Source organism: Pollachius pollachius, assembly GCF_949987615.1.
Source record: "Pollachius pollachius genome assembly, chromosome: 15".
Classification (NCBI taxonomy): Eukaryota; Metazoa; Chordata; class Actinopteri; order Gadiformes; family Gadidae; genus Pollachius; species Pollachius pollachius.
Window position 1 is genome coordinate 7,964,700 of NC_136948.1, and position 23,712 is coordinate 7,988,411.

General features: G+C 43.6%; 3 protein-coding genes across 3 annotated transcripts in view; 2 read left to right on the plus strand and 1 right to left on the minus strand.

The window, feature by feature from the left end:
• Positions 1-392: 392 nt before the first annotated feature.
• Positions 393-2,538, plus strand: LOC307086547 (uncharacterized protein). The gene is made up of 6 exons (XM_079751790.1): positions 393-467; positions 662-943; positions 1,046-1,345; positions 1,613-1,768; positions 2,053-2,080; positions 2,238-2,538. Exons 1-6 carry the CDS (start codon positions 422-424, stop codon positions 2,359-2,361), a joined length of 936 nt encoding a protein of 311 aa, XP_079607916.1. The 5' UTR covers positions 393-421; the 3' UTR covers positions 2,362-2,538.
• A 761-nt stretch (positions 2,539-3,299) lies between these two features.
• On the minus strand, positions 3,300-5,838 carry ptafr (platelet-activating factor receptor). Its single transcript, XM_079753073.1, has 2 exons — positions 5,734-5,838; positions 3,300-4,927 (listed from the first exon to the last, which is right to left on the minus strand). The coding sequence occupies exon 2, from the start codon at positions 4,900-4,902 to the stop codon at positions 3,679-3,681; it is 1,224 nt and encodes a 407-aa protein (XP_079609199.1). The 5' UTR covers positions 4,903-4,927; positions 5,734-5,838; the 3' UTR covers positions 3,300-3,678.
• A 6,503-nt stretch (positions 5,839-12,341) lies between these two features.
• The window catches only part of luzp1 (leucine zipper protein 1), a 39,322-nt gene continuing 27,951 nt past the window's right edge, over positions 12,342-23,712 (plus strand). Inside the window, exon 1 of the mRNA XM_079751824.1 lies at positions 12,342-12,602. The gene's annotated coding sequence lies outside the window, so the exon portion shown is untranslated. The remainder of the gene's footprint in view (positions 12,603-23,712) is intronic.

Sequence of the window (23,712 nt, forward strand, 5' to 3'; positions counted from 1 at the left end):
TGCGGAAACAACTTCATTTGATAGCAGAACAAGACAATCAATGCTGATTGCAGTGGCGCAAGCAGGAGAAACACTGCACTAACCTGTCACTGGCCAGTATTGGCCAGGGGGCGGCTTTTCCTCTGGGAAAGGGGTTTGGGTCGAACTGTCAGAGGGTACCAATCTGAGTGGGAGCAGTCTGAGGGTAAATAGTGCATAGTGCAGGGGGGTATGAAAATACAGTGGCCTTGGCTTGATTTAACCTTGTTGCCCTTACAACTTACCAACCTATTGTGTTGACATTCACTGCGGTACAGTAAGTCAAACATTTGAAAGGGAACCTGGTACTTCCTCCCTCATTCAGGATGATAACACAAACCTGCCACTCTTACCTGATGAGAAGGTAGTGGCAATCAGGAGTTCAGTTGACCATCGTACCAAGATGCTGCGTTGGTCTCTTCTATTACTCTTCTTGTCTGCAACAGCAGGTTTGGAACTCTTTGTGATGAGAACTTATAGTCTTGGGTGTTGGAGTTCTGAAAGTGGTAAATGCCAAGTTGTGTTTATTTATGAAAAATCAACATACTTTTTTGTCTTGTCAAATTGTCTTTCCGGTGATAAAGTATATTTCAGAGAGGAACCCCAGGGCTGTTTTTAAGCTCTGTTCGATTTTCTTTCACAGGTAATTTCACGAGGGATGTTCCTGCGGTGGGTGCAAAGCCAGTGATTAAAAAGGAGGGGGATGAAGTGAAGATGCCATGCAATCTGGTAAAAAAATTGACACATTCTTGGTATTATTTCAACCACACTCTGGGCAGATACCGCATTGTAGGTGGAGATCCATACCACATTGTAGGGGGAGATCTAGTCTTCCAAGCAACCGTTGAGAGCTCTGGGAAATACCTATGTTCTCATGAGCCAGAGGAAACACCTTCCAGTCACGCTTTCAACCTCACCGTAGTGGGTAAGTGTGTATTACCCTGACCTCCAAAGAAAATCCAACAGCAATATAACTAATATAATTGAAGTTATAAGTTATCCTTACGTCTTTTCTCGCCCGCTTCAGAGCGATTGGCAAAATTGGAGGTGTTGGCCACTCCCTCTCTCCCGGTTGTCATGGAGGGTCAACCCGTGGTGCTGAATTGTCATGCCCCCACCTCTTCGCCCACTGTCAACTGGTCCTGGCACATGACTCCTCTGAACAGATTGGAAATGAACGTGATGTACACCGGGAGGGATGTGGTTATCTCCAGGCCAGAGGACAGCGGTCACTACCACTGCATGGCTCAGAGCCTGGAGATGGGGATCAATCAAACGGAAAACAGCTCATCATTCCTGATTCTGGTTGTGGGCATGCCCAAGACGGGTAGGTTTTCTCTGTTCTCTCCCTCTGGAAATGAGATGTTCATTTGCATTGTATTTATTTGTGACATCACGTATACAATTTATTTTGTCTGTGCAAGTTTTTGTATTCATCACAAAATCCTGAATAGAATCTACAGGTTTTTTGTTGGATGACATTTAGAATTGAGTTCCCTTGCTTATTATCGTTAATGTTGCCACTGCTAATTGTGTGTTCACCTCCGACCTCAGTTCATTTTAACTATCTGTGTATTTGATATGTTACGTTTAGGACTGGCTCTTGTGGATCATTTGGGTCTGGCAGGCTTTGGTCTGTCTCTCCTGGGTTGGCTCATCCTGCTTGCTGCTTTGCTGTTTGCCAGGGGGCGTTATGGCCCCTGTTGCACACTTCTGCAGGAAGTGATATCCTCAAGTGCCAAGGCTAAAGGTTCGAAAAGAATTATGTTGATTTATTGACTCGGTATTTATTTCACTATTTTTTGCACACATTAAAAGGGTTTTGTGTGGGTGTGCGTCTGTGTGTGTGTGCGTGTGTGTGTGTGTGTGTGTGTGTTTGTGTGTGTGTGTGTGTGTGTGTGTGTGTGTGTGTGTGTGTGTGTGTGTGTGTGTGTGTGTGTGTGTTTGTGTGTGCGTGTGTGTGTCTGTGGGTCTGTGTCTGTGTGTCTGTCTGTGTCTGTGTGTGTTTGTGTGCATGGGTCAAATCATATACAGGTTTGACTGGATCTAAAATGGCCACAAGGTAAGCCAATAGTTATTATAAACACACACATTACACAACCATTATTACAGTCTGTCCTGTTACATTGAGATTCAAAAAGTGAATAGCCAAGAATGTGTTTGATATAATATCATCCAAAGTTGATTTGTTGGTTTGTTATTTATTGGTTCAAACCAAGTGATGGCCTGCCACATGTTGAAAGTCAAGGTGACTACATGAACTACACCGGAACCAACCTAGCCTACGGAGACCTGAAGCCAAACTCCATGACTGGTCATGATGTCTACTCCAGCCTATCCTAGACCTTCACGATTGGAAATTACATATAACAGTATGGCCTGACCTCCATGAGCAGTAATTGACCTCTTTGGAGAGGAAAATTAAGGTTGACGGGGAATCGCAAAATTACATTTCCAATTTTATCAACAGCTTTTGAAGGTTACATAGATTGTCCGATGTTTGTTATCATAATTTCTTCATGAAAGTACAAATTTAGTTTTTTGTGTTTGAGAAATGTGAAAATGTTTATTTGAATAAATAACTTAAATGAAGAGACTAGATGCATTATGTTTGTCGTTAAAAAACAATGTCTTAAGAGGAACATCAATCAAACAAACTGAAAATAAACAAACTGAAAGAAATTAATGATGTAATTCGGAATTACGAATGTGGATTTATCATGTTAGTCCTCATCCTCATCTTCAAAACCGCTTACCTGGGGTCGTTTCTAGTCAATATCCACAAAACAAATATGGCTAAAACATTTAGAATCACTTCCTTCCGGATAAGACTTTTCTTCTGTGAAAGTTTGCTCAACATGTTTTCTGATTTAAGTGATTTGTGTGACTCTGTGTGGGACCTGAGTTGGTTTAGATGTATGTACATTTGATTTACGCAACAATTAACAATTAAATGTCTTGGTCTTTTACCAGTGTTGGAATACACAAACAATTACACAAATGCCTTCCTGTTATAGGGGGTAGGAGAATATTGCCTTCCCTCTTTCTTCATTGGATGAACAAAGAAATAGATTCAAACAAGAGACTAATTTGACAGAGTTGAAGCATTCTTGGAGCCTGATACTTTCAGAATGACTTTATACCTTACGTCTCCAAAGGTCACTGCCTTGAAAACATTTCACAATAGGATCCTGTTTCGCATTTCAATAAAATTCCACAATGACAATTGTAACACAGTATCTTTACTTCTGCTTTCCACAAAATTAAAACACATGGGAACGTCTTCACAAAATCTACAGTTTCAGTGTTAAATAGCATTCAAAGGTATCAGTGTGTTGTTGTTGCTGCCGATCTTTTAACGTATTGTGATATGATGCTGTATGCAAACACATTTACAAACACTAAACAACTTGAACATGAGCGCTCATGGGAGATAGGGAGTGGTCAACACTTCCTATCTCCTTATGTATTTCATGTATGTCTCTTGTGCATGAGAGCAACAATAACAAGCTATACATTTTCGAATATAGCTATACACTACTTCCATAGTTGTACTGTTGCTAACCTGAAATAATACATCACAGGCTTCACATAATAGTCCACCCACTGTCATTAAATCTTCAAGAGCCTTGCTGTATTTCCATTCTGTGACGTTCAGCTCTAGCAGTGCATCTCGCAGTCCTTCCCTATCGTCGCCATTGGCTGCTCTTCTCCTGGGGCTCTTCGGCTGTGGTTCCTGCTCTCCTGACTGGACAACTGGCTGGTGTACGTCTGTGGGGAGCACGCTTCCCCTTTCATCACCTTCCTCACGTGCCGGGAAATGAAAGTCTTGAACTTATTGGTGGCGAAGCAGTACACCACCGGGTCAAGGATACAGTTGAGGCCCATGAGGAGCAAGGTGACCTGATGGGCGTCATTCAGGGTCTGCCGGGTGTCCAGGCTCCAGGTCACACTGCCCCAGCCCTCACCGATCTCCAGCACCGCCAGGGTCCACGGTCCCTGGACGACGTGGTGGGGCAGGAAGCACAGCACGAACACGCCGACCACTACGCACAGCATCTGCAGCGCCTGGCGCCGCACCCCTCGGGACCTGTTGGACGCCGGGGAGTTGAGGCTTTGACCCGCCTGTTCAGCCACCACCGATCTGGCCCGGGCCCCCGGGGGCTTCCGTAGCAAGGTGCGTGCGATGAGGAGGTTGCACACCACCACGAGGATGAAGACCACGAAAAACATGGCGATGATGAGAAAGTGGGTGAGCGCCACGCCACGCTTGGTCTCGTCACTCTGGCGGTGGAAGCCCTCGAAGCAGCGTGTCACGTTCCGCTCGTCCAGGTAGGAGGCGGGCGACAGCAGGGAAGGCACCGCCGCGCCCAAGGTCACCCCCCAGATGGCGCAGGACACGCCGGCGCCTCGCCGCCAGCTGTTCGAGGCGACGGCGCTTAGAGGCCGCGTGATGGCCCAGTAGCGGTTGACGCTGATGGCGCAGAGGAAGAAGATGGAGCAGTAGGTGTTGATGAAGAACATGGAGCCGGTCACGCGGCACAGGAAGTCCGGGTAGATCCAGTCACCGTGGCGACTGTAGTAGCCGACCCAGAAGGGGAGAGCGCAGACAAAGAGTAGGTCGGCGACGGTCAGGTTGGACATGTAAATGCGGATCTCTCCGATGTTGTGTGCCCCACGTATCCGGCGGATGACGAACAGGACGTAGCAGTTGGCCAGGAAGCCCAGGATGAAGATGATGCCATAGGAGGCAGAGAAAAGGGTGTAGCGGAATTCGGAGTCCAGGAAGTCCTCGCTGGCCTTGGGGACGTCTGGAGCAGAGCCGCTGAGCCCAGTGATATCTAGGGATAGTGGTTTGACCTCCGTGATGAAAGTCATGTCCATTGTTTTTTGAAAACACTGCTTCTATCTGGGAAGTGGCAAAGAAAACTAATCAGATTCCAAAATGTAGCCTTTACACCACAGTTTAAATGAAGTATAATTGTATATCCACGTGTATTGTTCATTAATGTCTTATTATTATTACTAACTTGTCCATCAAGATAACAAGTATATTCATGTATTTGTATTATTAAAATACATTTAACCTCCAGATTACAACTTAACCAAAGCAAACAAAGTGACCAATAGGAGAAAGAAGTACTAGAAGAAATTCATATTGGCCATAGGCTAGCTCTTTTTTTGTTATAGCCCTTTTCTGACACTCACACACAAGCTGTACTACAAGAAAACCCTTTATCCTACTTCCTACTAGCCGTAAAATATAGTTAATCATAAAATGTAGTCAAGACTGACACTCCCAAAAAATGTGAAAGCTGTTTGACAAAAGACTGTTAGGAGAGGCTGACAGGAAATGACTGCACTTGCACACTGAGCTGCATATTAATACCCTTTAATATTAAATGTCAGAGCTAACTTCTTCAATTGGCATACAATATCGAGTTATTTTACATGTGTACATGAATAATAATTTTATTGTTTTAGAAATGTTTCTTATTTCGCCTATTCAATTTGGAGGTTAGTTGTAAACAGGAAGATTGTGGCGAACCTAAACGGAAGCACATCTTAATTAGCAATTATAATTGAACTGTTGTCAGTCATCTTTATAACGTTTCTGTTATAAGTAGATTATATATACCTACTTATATATAAGAAGGTATAGCAGCAAGTTAAAGGCTTAACTTTATCAACACATTCAACAGTCCTGAGACTTACCTGTAGACCATCCACACAGCGGTTCTTCTCTTTATTTATTTTTTCTTTTGCGAGAGCAGATCCTCCTGAGCAAGTCAAAGGCGCGTCTTGTCTGTCAGACTGGTGAGACTGAATGAGAAGCAGGGGAAGAGGAGATTGCGTAAAAAGGTGTTAGCCCTAGCCCTCGGAAACCACAGAGTTGCAATCTGATCTTTATAAGGGTATTTCCCTTCTTTCAGAGCATTGTTCGTAAAGACATTTCACATTCATGTTCAATATCACGAGACAGTTAAACTATGTCTTGAATTTATGGATCATCAGCCTACCTAATCTAATTACTGTTTCATGTATTTATATTGATATGAAAGCAAGATAATATAGATGTATCAATTGCCAGTGTAGAATTTTTTAGAATACTAGCATACTTTTCTTTAAATAATTTTAGTAATAATATAATGTAGTGCTGGATTTCCATCGCTAGGTGGAAGTAGAGATTGATGTAAAGTCCTCAAAGCCTTTGAGGAGTAGACCGGCCATGCCATTTATGGGCATTTATTCCCGTAATTGCCCATAAACTATGCGCATTTCTCGCAGTGAGCATACTGTCCAACGAACCTTTGATATGTTAATAGCAACGCCTCGTCAGTAGTAGAACTTTCTTATAAAGGGAACCTGGTCTCTGTGGGGCCACTGTTTAATTCCTACATTAAGGTTAACAAGCCCCTATAACCAGGGTGCGATTTGTGAAAAAACCAGAGGGGGTATAATTTTGAGAAACATTTTAAAATGTTTCAAAATGAAGACGGACCCTGTGTATTTTGGTTGTTAATTATTACGATGTAATGGTGAAAATACTTTGGGTGGGGGGGATAATTTTTATCCCCACCGAGGATAAAAATAATTCAGCAGAGGGTAGGACGTGTAAACCAGAGGGGGGGATAATCCCCACCATCCCCACCGGCAAATCGCACCCTGCCTATAACCCTTTCGAGCCCGGTTTTATGAATCGGCAGTGGAAACAAAACAATGGTTATTCATTTTTCAGAACTGTCATGTGTTGCAATACAGGCTTCTGTACTTAAAACCATCTTGTCGTTCGTTTTAGCGATGAATGTTGTATGAATTTAGTTTATATTTCCTGGGCTGGTTTTCATACATCTAATCCCATCTAATCCTTACACACATTTTTGTAACCTTTGTAATTGAAGGTTATGATAGTTTTTTCAAAGCTATCCCGTCTCATTCCTTCGGGTGTGTGTGTGTGTGTGTGTGTGTGTGTGTGTGTGTGTGTGTGTGTGTGTGTGTGTGTGTGTGTGTGTGTGTGTGTGTGTGTGTGTGTGTGCGTGTGTGCGTGTGTGTGTGTGTGTGTGTGTGTGTGTGTGTGTGTGTGTGTGTGTGTAAAAAGGTGTTAGCCCTACCCCTCGGAAAGCACAGAGTTGCAGTCTGATCTTTATAAGGGTATTTCCCTTCTTTCAGAGCATTGTTCGTAAAGACGTTTCACATTCATATTCAATATCACGAGACAATTAAACTATGTCTTGAATTTATGGATCATCAGCCTACCTAATCTAATTACTGTTTCATGTATTTATATTGATATGAAAGCAAGATAATATAGATGTATCAATTGCCAGTGTAGAATTTTTTAGATTACTAGCATACTTTTCTTTAAATAATTTTAGTAATAATATAATGTAGTGCTGGATTTCCATCGCTAGGTGGAAGTAGAGATTGATGAAAAGTCCTCAAAGCCTTTGAGGAGTAGACCGGCCATGCCATTTATGGGCATTTATTCCCGTAATTGCCCATAAACTATGCGCATTTCTCGCAGTGAGCATACTGTCCAACGAACCTTTGATATGTTAATAGCCACGCCTCGTCAGTAGTAGATCTTTCTTATAAAGGGAACCTGGTCTCTGTGGGGCCACTGTTTAATTCCTACATTAAGGTTAACAAGCCCCTATAACCCTTTCGAGCCCGGTTTTATGAATCGGCAGTGGAAACAAAACAATGGTTATTCATTTTTCAGAACTGTCATGTGTTACAATACAGGCTTCTGTACTTAAAACCATCTTGTCGTTCGTTTTAGCGATGAATGTTGTATGAATTTAGTTTATATTTCCTGGGATGGTTTTCATACATCTAATCCCATCCAATCCTTACACACATTTTTGTAACCTTTGCAATTGAAGGTTATGATAGTTTTTTCAAAGCTATCCCGTCTCATTCCTTCGGGCTGTGTGTGTGTGTGTGTGTGTGTGTGTGTGTGTGTGTGTGTGTGTGTGTGTGTGTGTGTGTGTGTGTGTGTGTGTTAGTGTGTGTGTGTGTATGTGTGTGTGCGCGTCTGGGTGTGTGCGCATGGGTGTGTTTGTGTGTGCAGAAGGGTTAAGAAGGCTGTTAAGAGTGGCTCCTATCCACTGGAGAACCAAGCCACCAGTCCGTGCAGAACACGTACCCTGATGTTCTGCTCTGCTGCATGGGTCACCCTGAGGAATCTATTCATCTCGACAGATAAGGCATTTCAGTGCAGGCGTTCAGTGAGAACGAAGGAGAGAGGAGAGGATAGAGGAGAGGCAGAGGGAACACTGCCAATGACCTCCTTGTTTTCTAAATTGCAGAGCCAGTGTTGGCATGCGAGAGCTGCAGACCTCAGGGTTGTGCCACCCTGCCCTCATCCTAAGGGCAGGGAGGGAGAGAGATCCTGCATGTCCGATCCTCCCTTGACACAACCTTTGACCCGGTGCTCCGTGTCAATTAATTGCGTTGATGCTTTTATGCAAAGCAACTTACACCGAACTAAGGTTACAGATGCGTTTAAGGTCAAGGTGCACTTAAGGCCGCTTGAGCAAGGATGCTTCCAGGTTAACTGTGAACATTGGACCAAAAACTGTCGAGCAAAAACGTTCTCGAATATTATTTAGAAAAAGGGCATTTAAAAATACGCCTATAGTGTTTGGAAAGGGATGGAACCCATTTTTCTTTTAAGGAGAGGCTGAATGGCTGCAGGGTTGGAGATGATTAGAGAAAACTACTGCAATACTTATTTCTGATACTCACATCTGATGGCACATCAGTCATTTCCAGGTGCAGGAGTGATAATGTTGTTAATGTATCAAACAGGGCTGTCAGGTATTCGTTACTCAAGGAATTTGGTGAGAAAATACTTCCTAAAAACCACAGCAAGTCCCTCCAGCCTGTCCCAAGGTTCTGGGAGTGCTGATAAAAGTACTTTCATCCCATCATGGAGAACAGAGCTCTCAATAATGTTTGCGCAAATGCCGAAACAATGAAGATGAACGGGTTAACTTGAACAACTTTGGAACAACCTTGAACATCTTAAAATACCATAGGATACACAATCCAGGTATTTATTAGCCACATGTCCAAAGTCTTCAGATACCCAATAACCCATAACACACTTATTTAGCAAATAGTGCTTGATAGACAAATTGGGGTTTGTTTGTGTGTGTGTGTGTGTGTGTGTGTGTGTGTGTGTGTGTGTGTGTGTGTGTGTGTGTGTGTGTGTGTGTGTGTGTGTGTGTGTGTGTGTGTGTGTGGGTATGGGTGTGGGTGACGCACACACACGTGTCACACTTGGTTCGGCAAGGGGAATGTGGAAGATTGTGCGCAACAGATAAGTCAGGGGGTAGTATAAATCACATAGTATAATAACATAGGCTTGTTTCTGTAGTTGACAAAAATGACATGATGATCCAAGTTCTTGGATTTTTACACAATGCTTAATTACATATAACAACTTGAACAGTACCTTAACTATGATGTGGTTTCATATTATTTTATAAAAACCTTTCAAAATATCTGGAATTGGAAAGGATTGGCAGTTCAGCTAAACAGCTTGCAGTATACGGTTTGCTGCAGCTTTTGTGAACAACACATTTAGGTGGGCAAAAATCTGTGCCATCAGTGCAACTAGATTTGGAAAGTAAATAGAATCCTTTGGAATCCTTAATCCTTGCTGTAAAAATAAATATGAATAAACAATCATTTGTGAATCTGGAATAAATCCCACTTAACCATGTAACAAGGAAAACTTTTCTCTAAAGATAAAATAAAATACTTTATCGGTAAGAGGAAAGAATTTGTCAACGGCGACATATGTGCTCATCTATGATTCATATACTGTCTATGTGTTCCTGGTAGCCAATGGTGCCACTGGAGGATGTTTGTGATTAGGAAGGACACGGACCAGGGGGGACAGCTCTCTTCCCGTGTGTGTGTGTGTGTGTGTGTGTGTGTGTGTGTGTGTGTTTGTGCTTGTGTGTGCTCACCGAGTGTGTATTCACTGTATGGCTTGAGGAAAATCCCAAACTCGCTCACCTCCAATCACACTATGTTCTAGTTCGTTTAACATTCGAGACTAGGTTAATTTGATTTATTTCAGCAAATATCCCAAATTACAGAACGATGTCTGTGTGTGAGCCAATTGTCCCAGGACGGAAACATGAGATTTGCGTAGCTTCATCTACATAACAGGTTGGTTTCCACTCCGGTTTGTAACTTCCATCTCCTCACTTTTTCTTGTTTTGGGTACCTGTGTCTTCAAATGCAAACGTATCTCTTTATTTATTATTTAAACTTCTCATTCATACACTACAGGCCTGAATCTATATACTGACGTACTGATTGAAACACTTTGTATTCCCCGTCATCTCTCCTTTTTTTTCTCCCTCATTTAAACATGATTACATGTGCGGGCTGGAGCGCGAACACACACTCACACACACAAACGCACATGCTTAGCAAACACTCACACACATAAATGTGCATGCACACCCACGTGTCCCCGAACACGCACCTGTGCTCCATCTTGGCTCCATGGTGCTCAGATGTCGGGCACACCTTGGACTGCCTCTAGCAAACAGCAGCTATTGCAAATACTTTTTAATTTCCTCTTAATATGTCACTTTGTTTGGCCTTTTACCCTGTTTGAAAATACAGCCAACAAAACAACATCTCACTGGTTAGGTTGAATTCTAGGATAAGAGGAATATTCATATTTTAAGGAGGGTAGGAGAGTAGAGTGTTAGAGAACTATTTTTTATTGCCAAATTGTGTCCGGCTTATCTGATCTGCAAATACAACGACTATAGAATAGCTTGAAAGACATGGGTGACACAATAACACATTAGTTTGTTCAACATTATTTTGTTTTTCTTTTTGTTGCTATTTGTTGCACTTAACAGAACCTTTGAGATTGGCATATTTGCTTTCTGTTGGTAAGGAGACCAATTTCTCATCATAGATTAGGATATCATATTATAACCTTTTAGAGCACCCACCCACACAGCTCACAGACACACACAAGCATGCACACACACACACACACACACACACACACACACACACACACACACACACACACACTGCAGCAAAAAAATAAAGAGGACAATGAAGCATTCATAGTTTATCAAACCTTTATCATCAATGTGTAATACCTAATGTCAATTACAGTCCTATTGACCTTAACAAGAGGCCAAAGTTCTCTTCCCCTTCAGCATGTTAATGATACGGATATAACTTACATACTAGGCTATACATTCTACATACCATTCTAATGATATAGTGAGAAACAACCAGTAAAATATTTTATTTTTCCCACATACAGGTTCTGGTTGGGCTTCTCTTGCTCAGGTATGGATACATTCAGGTAGACTGCAGACACCAGGGGTTGAACCCAGAACCTTTCTGCTGAAGGTTTAATACCCTAACCCCTAAATAGACTGGATTTAGATGTGTGGTGGTCCAGATGGATCTGCTGAGTGTGTGTGGAGGGGGGGGGGGGGGGATAACTGTCTGAGGGAAGCCACTGGCTCCTGCTACAGGGCAGCTGTACAGGTCGACAATATGCCACTCAATGTTGTGCGAAACAAAGACTAAGGGGCTATGCGATAGGTACGAAAATAGAAGGATGAATGCAGAAAAATAAAAACATCAAGCTTATCTTATTGTAAATATGTCTTGCTTCATAGGGGACAGTCAAGAATGTGTTTCACAACAAGAGGAATGTCCTTTACATTCAAATGTCAAAGAGACTTAATGCAGTTCAGATAACGAGTCTGAATGTGAGTGAGTGCCAAGCATTAGGTTCACAAGTTACTACCCCACAAGTTTGTACCCTCCCCCCCCCCCAAAAAAAAAACAATTTGAAAGGGAGAGGATATGAAGACAGGCCTAACTGCTGCCTTTTTCCATCAAGTGAGTCATTGCACACAGAAGAAATGTCCCTCGCTATTTCTCAAACTGTAACCATAAAAGGTACCTAGGCTCAAACAACTTCACTTAACGCAGGCAGAAGCCAGATAGAAAACACTTGTGGTGTGACTGTGACCATTGACATAACATCCCATAATAATAACGTCCTTTTTTGGGCAATGTGATCTGCATACTGCATACCAGGCAAGGATTATTCCTCCAAGAACTTGAATATGCCTATTTGCCCGTCTCTATTTCAGCTTCCCTCACATTTTTACCGGCTGGTCTTGAGAGGCGGGACCTTGTAGCCGGGAAGGGCGTTCTTTTTGCGGTCAGACAGCGCAGAGTCATTCCAAGGGGTGGGTCCTCCGGCGAGGAAAGGAAAACCCACCTTTTTCATTGTTGGGGACGCGGTGGAATGTGATGGTTTGATCTTACAGCACAGGGAATGTGAACGCGGAGAAAAGACACAGAGAAAGCAATCCGGTCAGAGTGATAAAAAATACAATCACCTCTCATTTTGCCTCCCGGGTACGTCTAAGCCAGCCGACGAGCATGTGGAAGAACTTGTGTTCACCGTCACCGAGTCATCTTGTTCGCTTCAACTACTCCCCGTATCAAATCGCGTGAACTTGTGGATTACCTGCGTTTCGCGCTTCTCGCCAAGACACGCGATAGTAAGTATTCATGTTCATTTGTCAATTGTTATAAATCTCTATGGGATGTGTGCGTGGCAGAGGCTTGCTTACTTCGACAATGTCGGTACTGCAGAACTCCGAACTGCGGCAAGTTTGTACCCCTCCTCCTCCCTCCTGTTCTGTCCTATCCCCATTTGTCAGCCGAAAATCCGGCTTATTATCATTTTCAAACCCCATCCAAAGATGGTTATAATAGGCCATTGTCATAAACCGTCCAAAGGTGGTTAATGGTGGTGACCCTACAGTATATTTCTGGGTCACGAATGGGGCTAGTTGTGTCGTAGTCAGAGGAAGCATCCAGGACTGCGGCGAAAGCCAGGTGGCATCAACAAAAAGTAGCAGTGATATATCCACTTCTTACTTCTTGTTTTAGTTATCCGCCGCGGGGATTCGGGGTTTGAAAGGCAGCCCTTTTGTCAGTCCGATCAAGTTAAGTTAGTTGTCCCTTTGCTAGGTGTCATCCAAATGGAGACAGACATTTAACCATTAACAATCTTGAGGACGTATTTTACGTCATTGTTCACGACACGAATTCCTTGTACTTCTTTTTTTTTAATGAAGCTAAACTGTTTCTCCTAAATGCAGTCATACTGTGCAAATAAAACCCGAATTAGGCCTATTGGTGGGCAAAGAAAGACTGAAAACAAATAGGCTATATAACCCAAGATGTCTGATGAATGGCCAGCAAACTGCCTCACGAGAATAGTATTGCTTAGCATAACATAAACTGCCGTGTGTTGTGGTTCTTGTATTTAACAAGCACAAAGCAACGGTCGCATTTGTCTGTCGGGGATCGTGGGCACATTTTAGCAGCTCAAAGGCATAGGCCTTAGCCGGAGTTGCTAATGAATGATGTTTTGGATCAGTCCTCTGGCAGATGTGTTCAGGTGCCAGTTAAAAGTCGTCAATCCTGTGCGTGTGTGTGTGTGTGTGTGTGTGTGTGTGTAAAAAGTTAATGTGTTTGTGCGTTGCTGAGGACTTGTCGTAGTCATAATTTGGGCCAAAGCTTGTGTGATGCAAATTAATTGTTAACATATGAACACCTCTTCTGCACAGACTAACCCCGTTGCTCTCTTGATAACAACTGAGATGGACGTCATGTGTTTGTGTCCTTGTTCAAAACACCGGCCCACTTTGCTGCTGCTGGTTCTGCCTCTGCTGCCGTTTGTCAGCAACCAGAAATGGCGGTGGCAGAGGTTGATCACTAAGCTGCCAGGTGGGGCTCGTAAAAAAAAAAAAGGAGAGAGGCAGGGTGATGGAGGGGGACCTGCCTTGACCTGTTTCAGACATGAAGGAGGAAGGAGAGAAAAAAAAGCAACTAAGAAAAAAACCTCACTGATCACTTTCCAGTAAGGAGCTGCCTGCCTCCCAGCCAGCTGTAGTTGATGCCAGCTACCAGCCTTTCTGCTGCTTGCTCTTGGCTGGCTCACCAGAAGCCAGCCAACTCCCCACCCACACCACACACCCACATATCCCCAACTTAAAGCACAAGTATCTGCAAGTCAGCCCCGTGGAGGAGGCGGCAGCTGGGCTTAGCCGTGCGGTTAGAAAGGCTTTTTTCACAGACAGTTTTCTATCTAACTTATTCTCCAGGGTTCTTTAACTGCTTCCTCACTTCAACAAGAAGCTTAATAGAGATACTTGAAGAAGTAGTCCTTTTAAGTTGTGTGTGTGTGTGTGTGTGTGTGTGTGAGAGTGAGATCACAGTGTTTACACATCCTACAAGTTTCTCTACCAGGTATTCTTTACTTCAGGTTTGACTGGTGTATGTGTTAGCATGTGTTTAGATATTTTTTGGCCTGACGGCAGGAAAGCTTCTAAGAGGATGTGACCTTTGGCTGTTGCCTTTTACAGAACGTAATGGTTCGAACACTTTCAGAGACCTCTGTTTACACAACAGGAGTGCCACTGCCAAAGCTGTTCTCTTGACCATGGTACTTTGACGCCTAAATGGAGTACCTCATCACCATAGCCGCACAGTCAGAAGGCGATGGCGTTTTTGCGTCCGTCTTGCATTTCATTTGGTCCAGCATTGTCGCCCGCTATCTGTTATATGTATCCCCCTAGCCCCTTCCTTCATTTTATGACACACGGTTCCACGTCATGCATTATTTGTTTTCCACTGCATGGAACACTGCGACCGCCCAATGAAGCTGCCTGTACTGCTTCATGTCAAAAACCTTAAACCAATCATTATGGGTGTCCAATAATGGTAATTACCACGGTAAATGCTGGCCCTATGGGATTACGGAGTGGCTTAACGGCTGCTCTTTGGATTCAATTAAAATATTGCGGTTTTATGCTTCAGAGACCCAGACCACTGGGCACGTTGGAGCTAGTCTACCGGTGGTAGTGTAGTGTTACCTTTTATTGGGTCACAGCATGGCTTGTGTTGTGTGTTGCCATTGGCTGAGGCCTAGAAGACTGTCACATCAGAGGAGGTTTGATCCCTCTGAGCGGCTCTAGTGATTAAACGATGCAGGTGCTGTCTTTACAGGTTTGTCAAGGGAATCAAAGACCAGTGACAAACCACAGTGTGTTTATTTATATATATATATATATAATGTGTGTGCATATTTGTTATCAAGTAAATATATCAAGCATTTGTTGTTCATAGCTTTCCACCTTCAGATAATTATAAAATCCATCATTCATTTTTCTTTGTAATTTATTCAATAATATTGTATTCGATATATTAACACACAGGCAGCTGGCCAGTTGCTTCTCTAGTTACATAACATTATTTTGATGAGGAAAAGGCCCTGTGCAAACAGAACATTGCCCTCTTGGTCCATCTCCCCCTGTGCTTTAATTGATAGCCCACGCAGCACTAGGGTCGGATATCGTGGGTCATATGTTGTCCTATTATTAGTGATGGATGATTCACTTTTAGCCTCAGCACCCACCTCCCAAGGGATGGAGTAGTGGAGGACATGCACGACACACAGGAGGATGGCGTAGTGTAAAACAGGATGGGTGGGCAGAGGGGTTCATCTTTAAAGTAGCCCAGATGAATCATGAAGTCGCGGTCTTGTATAAGAAGCTGTGTGTGTGTGTGTGTGTGTGTGTGTGTGTGTGTGTGTGTGTGTGTGTGTGTGTGTGTGTGTGTGTGTGTGTGTGTGTGTGTGTGTGTGTGTGTGAGATAATGTAATAATGGGTTTAGTATCCGGACTAGAAGCTGCAGTTAAGAGAACGCAGTCCAGCTGGTCTGTGGGACTGTTGGCTGACGCACGCTGTGTGGACTTCTCCATTCCTCTCCTATACATTTTCTCTTTCCTGCCAGCCTCAACCTCTTCAGTTGCCAACCTATCTCTTGTCCTTCTCCTGGTCTCTCTCTCCTGTTCTCTTTCTCCCCTGCGCTCCCCTCTGGTCTCTCTCCCTGGCTCTCTCTTTTCCTGCCGACCATCCCTTTCAGATTTCCTTATCAGCGACAGTGCAGGGCCCTGGCTTTACAGCTGTGTGTGTCTGTGTGTTCCAGTCGTGTACGTCGTCAGATAATAGAGAACAAGTGTCGCTCATCAAGCCGACGCAGACATATCTCTGCGCTTTGTCAACGCTGCCTTGAAAGCGAGACTCTTCGGCATTTGTTTGTGATTTGTGCCATGTACAAATCACGTGGATATGCTGGTGTTTGTGTGAGCGTGTGTGGTCTGCATTGCCAGTGCCAAGCGTCCCCGGCCTGTCCCCCAGACCGTGTCCAACGAGGGCCGTCATTACTGAGCTATGACGTAGGTCTCTGTCTCTGAGGTCTTGGAGTGCAAGCCCCCAATTGGAGTGCAAGCCCCCCATTGGAGTGCAAGCCCCCCATTGGAGTGCAAGCCCCCCATTGCAGGTGACACTGGCCAGGCCGAGAGGGTCTTTTGAAGGACATCAAGCTTTAGTTGGGCGCTGGGCGCTGTCTCTAGGAGGCTCTGTGTGTCCACGTGACGGCAGCAGATTCTCCGACAGGGGATGTGGAGTAGATTTAATCGAAAGGAAGATTGAAAATGGCCGTATTTGAATGCGTCAATTGTCTTCAATTTAACATTTCTTTTCCCCAATTTTATCAGAAACGTTGAAGGTTGGATCCAGACAGCAATGTCATGTTTAAGGCTTTTAATATTTTTAAGTCAATAATCTATTAATCAACAGCAATATAATAGTGTTGTATAGACAATTAGCCACAGATCTGTGTTACGGCTAATAATAGACTATACTGCAAGTATAACTTCTAGTTACAGTTAGTATCTAAAAAAAAAAAACATCTCTTAACTCGAGCTAAACATACTGCTCCTTGAAAGTCTTATCTCTCACATCCAAGGGCCTTGTTTCTACTTCTGTTTACTCTTAACATTTATGAATCATAACAACGTTCATTATAGTATACGGTTTACTGCGTCATGTCATTGTCAAGCAGAAGCGATTATGGTATTCTAATAAGAATAACAAATTGTTTTCCACCACAAGTCACACAACAAATCAAAATTAAACCATTGGTGCAACCGATAAGCTGAGCACAAGTTACCTCGGGCCGAGGTAGTAGCAGTATTTTAGCCGTAAAACTGAAAGCACGCATACCCTCCAGCCACATATTAAAATAGTATACATTCTCCCCACTACATAACACGCCAAGCATAACATAACACTTTCTTTCAAATATATACTTTATAATGCACGGTGAGGAGTGCAATTCTCACCATGCATTCACAAAATGATTTTTAACGGATCATAAACACGCTTTGGCTATGCACATATGACATATGTGTGCTGAATTGTAACTACCTTTGTGAGGCTGCATAAGCAACATGGCACACATGCTCTTTCTCTGACAACCTGGAGCATTTACCTGCTGCTTGCCCCCGCCTGAAGACTCATTTACACTTACTGGCATGCATGAGCAGAGGACCTTTATCTCATTCTCTCTTTCTCTCTCTCTCTCCCATAATCATTTGCTCTCTGTTCAGGCTATAGCCAATCACCCCTTATTTCCTTATGACCAGACTATCTTTCTATATTGTATTTGTTTTACTGTTAGTGACCTTGACTCTTCCCAAGAATTGAACTTTTTTTTTTTTTAACAACCGTAAACTGTTTATATTGGTAGTCCGGTCGGGGCCAGAGCATACACAGACGTGTTATAATTGTATCCGTCTGCCTGTCTCGTTTTTATTTATTCATTGTAGAGCAGGGAATAAACTACAGTGCCTTGGTGGGCCCAATGTATTGGTTCTTTTTTACTGTTCTTAATACACACATACAGGGCTAAAGCAAAAGGCCCACATAGTTTCTGATTGCATTATGTTGGTTAATGTCCATCTGCCTCTCAGTCTCTCCTCTCCATCTATTCTCTCCCCTTAATAATCAGTGGGGTCATTCAGTTTAACAACTATCCGTGGCTGTATACAAACCTGGCCTGATCTCAGCAGGTGTTGGATCTTATCAATCTGTAATCACGAGTCTTGCCCTTGCTCTGTCCCATGGTGCAGCTGGAATTTGGACTGCCATCAACTCCTATGTGGGTCAATCTCCGCTACCATTTGTTATACTGGTTTTCAAGTTAAGACCTAAAATAATCCTTGCTCCTCCTTCTCCTCTTCCGCCCCCACGTGTGTGCGTGTGTGTGTGTGTGTGCGTGTGTGCGTGTGTGTGTGTGTGTGTGTGTGTGTGTGTGTGTGCGTGCGTGTGTGTGTGTGTGTGTGTGTGTGTGTGTGTGTGTGTGTGTGTGTGTGTGTGCGTGTGTGCGTGTGTGTGTGTGCGCGCGTGCGCGTGGACTCTTTGCCCTTTTACAGTAGTACTCTTAGTCACACCCCACCCCCCTTCCTATGCATGTTTGGTTCAATCCACGGTAATAGTATGTATGCACAGAAAATCCACTGTAATATATATATGTAATAATAAATAAATATAAAAAAAATATTATATATAGATATTATATATTTCTCTTTAAACAGGTAAACTCCACAATCCCGATGGTCGGGGGGGGACGACACAGACTTCAAAAGCTTGCAGGAGGCACAGAGAACGAGAGGGCGGGAGAGAGAATGGGAATGAGGGATGGAGAGAAAGAGGGAGAGAGATAATGAGAGAGAGTGGGGCCGAGCGAAAAGGGAGGGAGGAGACTGGGAAGTTAAAAGACGTTTCTTGTAAATTCCTTTGCCACATTTTTTTCCCTCTTTGGGGTGTTTTTGAATCGTGCGGAAAAGCCAAACTTTCCAGCACAGCTTAACTCCCTATAATGACCTGTTCTCTCATCCATCTCTTTCTCGTTGCTTTGTTCACTATTTCGGTTTGATTTAGTTATTGATTTAACACAATTTTCCCAGTCCTTTTCTTGCTTTCTTCCCCACTCACCCTATCTCAGTTATCTCTATCCACTCTTTCTCTCCCTCCCCCCCTTGCTCTCCAAGTCTGGCCTTTGGATAATTTTGGAAGTTAATGAAAACCTGGAAATCTGAACTGCCCTTAGAAGTGTGTGTGTGTGTGTGTGTGTGTGTGTGTGTGTGCGCGCGTATGTGTGTGATCAATAACGCAAGGGTGGTACGCGGGGGGGGGTGTAGAGCTGGGTTGGCGTTTTGGGTCTGTAGGTGGATGGTGGGTATCCAGCCCATGTCTCGATGGGGGCGGGGGTACATTTTTGGCATATTTCAGGAGTCATTCCAGTCTGGTTCAAGGTGCATTCCAGATCTGCCCGCTTCCTCTCAGATCTCTGCTGACTGCTCAGTCAACATGTCTAAAGGGCCATCCATGGGCCTTTCACTGTTTGTCTCTCTGTCTCTTAACCGTTCTCTATATTTGTCTGTCGGTCTCTTAATCATTCTGTCTGTCCCTCTTAGTTTTTCTTTATAATGTAAGGGAAGGTGTACATTCTGTGCATTTATTCTAAATGACATATTGTTAGCCATCACAACACCGGCTGGAACAAGAAGCTGATAACGATCTGAGAATTGAGCCCACCGTGAACCTTTTGTCCTTCACCCAGTGGGGCTGGTATGCGTCCAGTAACCATAACTCGCCTTTAATTTAATGTGTTTTTGTGCCACCATAATAGGTCTCCTCCACGCCATGACAGTTAAACAAATGTTCCAAACCCTCTAATCCAGAAGCCCGCTTAAAACGATCCAATGTTTTGGATTCGCTGTTTCACGGGTGTTGCGTTAAAGGGCTGTTGGATGTGAGGTTGTCTGGCCAGGGTTCTGTACATCTGTAGGCTGGACCCACTCACAGAACCCTGCACTTTTCTGGGTTCGTCCAGAGGTCTTCAGGCTCCGCTGGTGTTCCAGCTGGAGCTTGTGTGTGTGTGTGTGTGTGTGTGTGTGTGTGTGTGTGTGTGTGTGTGTGTGTGTGTGTGTGTGTGTGTGTGTGTGTGTGTGTGTGTGTGTGTGTGTGTGTGTGGTCTGTTTCTGCTTGTGTGTGCGTCACATTTTGGGAGAGAGGTTTAACATTTGATGACAAAATCCCAAAATATTATTACATTTGAACTGCTGAAAGACCGATTTGAAAAAGTGACACATGGCATTATGCTGAATGCGATTCATAACAGGAAAAGTCCATAATGCTCTTTTATCACCAGGAAAATCCAATATCTATCATGAACAAACAATTACAGCTTTATTCTTAGATCCACTTGCTGGTTCGTTCCTGCACCCTGATTGGCTGCTTCCTTACTACTGACCTTGTGATGTCACTTTTATGCTTTCTGAGACCAACAGACCAACAGTGTAATTATGCAACTCATTATTGGGAACATTAGTTTTTTGACATCTTTAAACATCAACAGAAGAACTCTAGAATCAGATTGAGCATATTGAAAACAGACTGCATGCAAAATAAAGGCAACCAAAATGAGGGCCGCAAAAGGCGAAGGAGAGGATTTTACTGTAATCGGACACCTGTGTAAACATCCTTCCAAAAGTGATTTTTAGACATCTATTTCTGTCATATACAGTTAGCCAGCTGGAAAACGTATGTATGTGTGTTTGTGTGAGTGTGTGTGTTTATGTGTCCTAGTTGTTGGGTTTGTTATTGATATGCCAGCAGCTTGCACGCGTGTCTTGGCCAAGAGATTGGCGTGAAGTTGTATTTCCTGCTTGCTGGGCACCGCGGAAGACAACGGTGACAGAGTGATAAAACAGGGGACGGATATGAAGAGGCTGTATTCTATTACCTCACTCCCTGATTCATGGAACACACATAGACACAAACAGTCATCGACTCACACTCATTCGCGAAACCCCCTCTGACCCACCGTAAGCCTATGATCTACCCGCCGGCTCTCAAAATAAAATTCCTCCCGTGGATTATTTTTCTTGTGATCAGAAAATATACATGTTCTCGGTGAAAGGAATGTTCCGACGCCATGGCAACCGGGCCTTTTGTCCTTCCTCTCCATTCCCATAGATTCCCCACTCTTCTTCACATTCTTTCTGATCTGTGAACTTATTATTCCATTCTCCAGGTTTACTTGTGTACTTGGATTTCTCCATTACCTAGGCCTTCATATTGCCGCTGTACTTATCATTTAGAAGCAAAGGCTCATATCCAAAGGGGTTGCAAGAACAGGAACCCACAGAAAAATCCAAGTTTTAAAACAAAAAAAATGTCTCCTATTTGTTGGTCCTTGTGTCAAGGCGCAGTTTGACTGAAATCTCAGACATGAATAACTTGACTGAAATGTTATTTTCGGTTGGGGGGCCTCAAATGTTTGGAAGCAGCAACTAGCAATCACTTTCCTCCCCCATTCCTGGAGGCATTGGTCCATCCATCCCTCTGTGTGTCTTGGCATGTCTGGTCATCGCTACTTTCACCATACTGGGATTGACCCATACAGACATCAACAGCTTTGCTATTTCCAGCCCTTCTCTCTTTTAGTCCTCCCTCTCTCTTTCTGACCCTGTTTTGGGTTTTTTTTGGAGGGGGACTCTTCTTGACATCCAAGCATTGTTTGTGTAGTGCCAGGTGTTTTGTAACATCGGGGGGGGATTTGAGTCCTGTCCCACACCCAATGTTTCCAAAGAGGTCTCCCTCTCTCTAGCTAGCGTGTCCTGACCAGACTAACCTTAGCGGGCTATCATGGGCAGAAATTAGATCGTAAAAACAGACCCGGCACCCTGTAACCACAATTTGAATCCGTAGTAGAATAAGGACTTCAATCCTCAAAACACAGACACCCGCGCCCACCAAAAGCCTCACTTGGTGGCCATGTGCGAGTCATTATTTGGTCTACATCTGGATGGTCTTCCATTCAATCATCCCTGGGCTGCCATCTGCCCGCTGTAGTGTCCCTCAAAGAGGAACGCTGCTGCATAGACAACACCAGCCAACCTCCAATAAACACGTCTGTACCATGTGTTGCTTGATAAAGTGGTTGGGTCTTTGTTAGCAGTGAAGGGGTAATTTAGTTTGTCAGTTTGGGATTGTTGTCTCAGTCATTGTACACCAAGGGTTTGGGTCAAACACTTCCTTATGGAAGATGGAGGGGATTGTCTACCTCGACAGTCTGTTCTGCACACACACACACGCACACACACACACAGCGCCCTGCTCTCAAACTGTACATAAGTATCAAACCCAGTTTATGACAGTTTGTTTTTTATTTACAAATTTTTTTTTTATATAAATATCCTACAAACGGCATAATCCTATTCACATTTTACCCCTGCTTTCATGCCATCATTCTGGGGGGAATAAAATAACTAGGAATCATTATTTTTTTTATGCACCACTGTTTTTAATATTTTTTCCTTCAACTAAACGTTAATAGAACAATGGATTCTCAATGTTTGATTCTCAATACTGTCATATTTTCAACATCTCAAACTTTATAGATGTTTTTCTTGGGCCACATTTTCAATGTGTTCCCTCAAACTGCTTTGGTAACGATTGAAACGCTTGAATGTCTATGCAGAAAAATGGTATCAAGGGGAACAAATTAGCTGTGACTTGTGTAACAGATAGGAACCAAAGGACTGCTACGTCATGCCCAGCATTAGGAACAGGTTCAAGGTAAAATAAAAGGTAAAGAGTGCTGAATGTTTATTTCAAACCTGACATGTCAACAGACTTGATGCATTCCTGCTCCACCCTCTCCTTGCAGTGGAATGCAAAGTCCAGTACAAGGAATGCTCTTTACAGTCATAATGGGTGGCAAACAAAAACAATTACTTGTCCATTTTGATATCCATCTCTCAACACGCCTTTCTGTGAGACCAGCAGAGACAGAAGTTAACCTAACTGGTTATAATAATTATATTTATACCCTCTCTTCTCTTTGTGACTCATCTCTAGATGAATCTCTTCTTTATAGGACCGTCTTTTCTACATGACTCTCTCCTGTCTATGACTTTCTTTTCTATATGACTCTTCTCCATTTGACTCTCCTGTCTATGACTTTCTTTCCTATATGACTCTTCTCCATTTGACTCTCCTGTCTATGACTTTCTTTCCTATATGACTCTTCTCCATTAGACTCTCCTGTCTATGACTTTCTTTCCTATATGACTCTTCTCCATTTGACTCTCCTGTCTATGACTTTCTTTCCTATATGACTCTTCTCCATTTGACTCTCCTGTCTATGACTTTCTTTCCTATATGACTCCTTCCACTCTCCAGGTGTTCTGTTCATTGGGTTTGATTGGGCATTCCTTTCCTCCCCTTGCAGACAAAACAACCCCAGACCTCACCAAGACACACACGCAGAGAGAGAGAGAGAGAGAGAGAGAGAGAGAGAGAGAGAGAGAGAGAGAGAGAGAGAGAGAGAGAGAGAGAGAGAGAGAGAGAGAGAGAGAGAGAGAGAGAGAGAGAGAGAGAGAGAGAGAGAGAGAGAGAGAGAGAGAGAGAGAGAGAGAGAGAGAGAGAGAGCTTTCCCCTCTGCTAATCACCCACAGGAAATGGGCTCCCATGCAAACGAGGCCTGCCTGGTGAGGGCAGGCCGGCGTCGGGTCCAGAGCCTTAAGAAGTTCCCCAGCGGAGGAAATTGAACATGATCTCTATTCCCGCTTGTCTCTCTCCTCCCCTCCACCACCCCTTGTCTCTCTCCTCCCCTCCACCACCCCTTGTCTCTCTCCTCCCCTCCACCACCCCTTGTCTCTCTCCTCCCCTCCACCACCCCTTG

Coding starts and splice junctions, on each gene's coding strand:
- ptafr (XM_079753073.1), bottom strand. CDS start 4,902: ATGGACATGACTTTCATCACGGAGGTCAAACCACTATCCCTAGATATC.
- LOC307086547 (XM_079751790.1), top strand. CDS start 422: ATGCTGCGTTGGTCTCTTCTATTACTCTTCTTGTCTGCAACAGCAG. Junction 1,346..1,612: donor TGTGGGCATGCCCAAGACGG/GTAGGTTTTCTC, acceptor TGTTACGTTTAG/GACTGGCTCTTGTGGATCAT. Junction 2,081..2,237: donor GGATCTAAAATGGCCACAAG/GTAAGCCAATAG, acceptor GTTCAAACCAAG/TGATGGCCTGCCACATGTTG.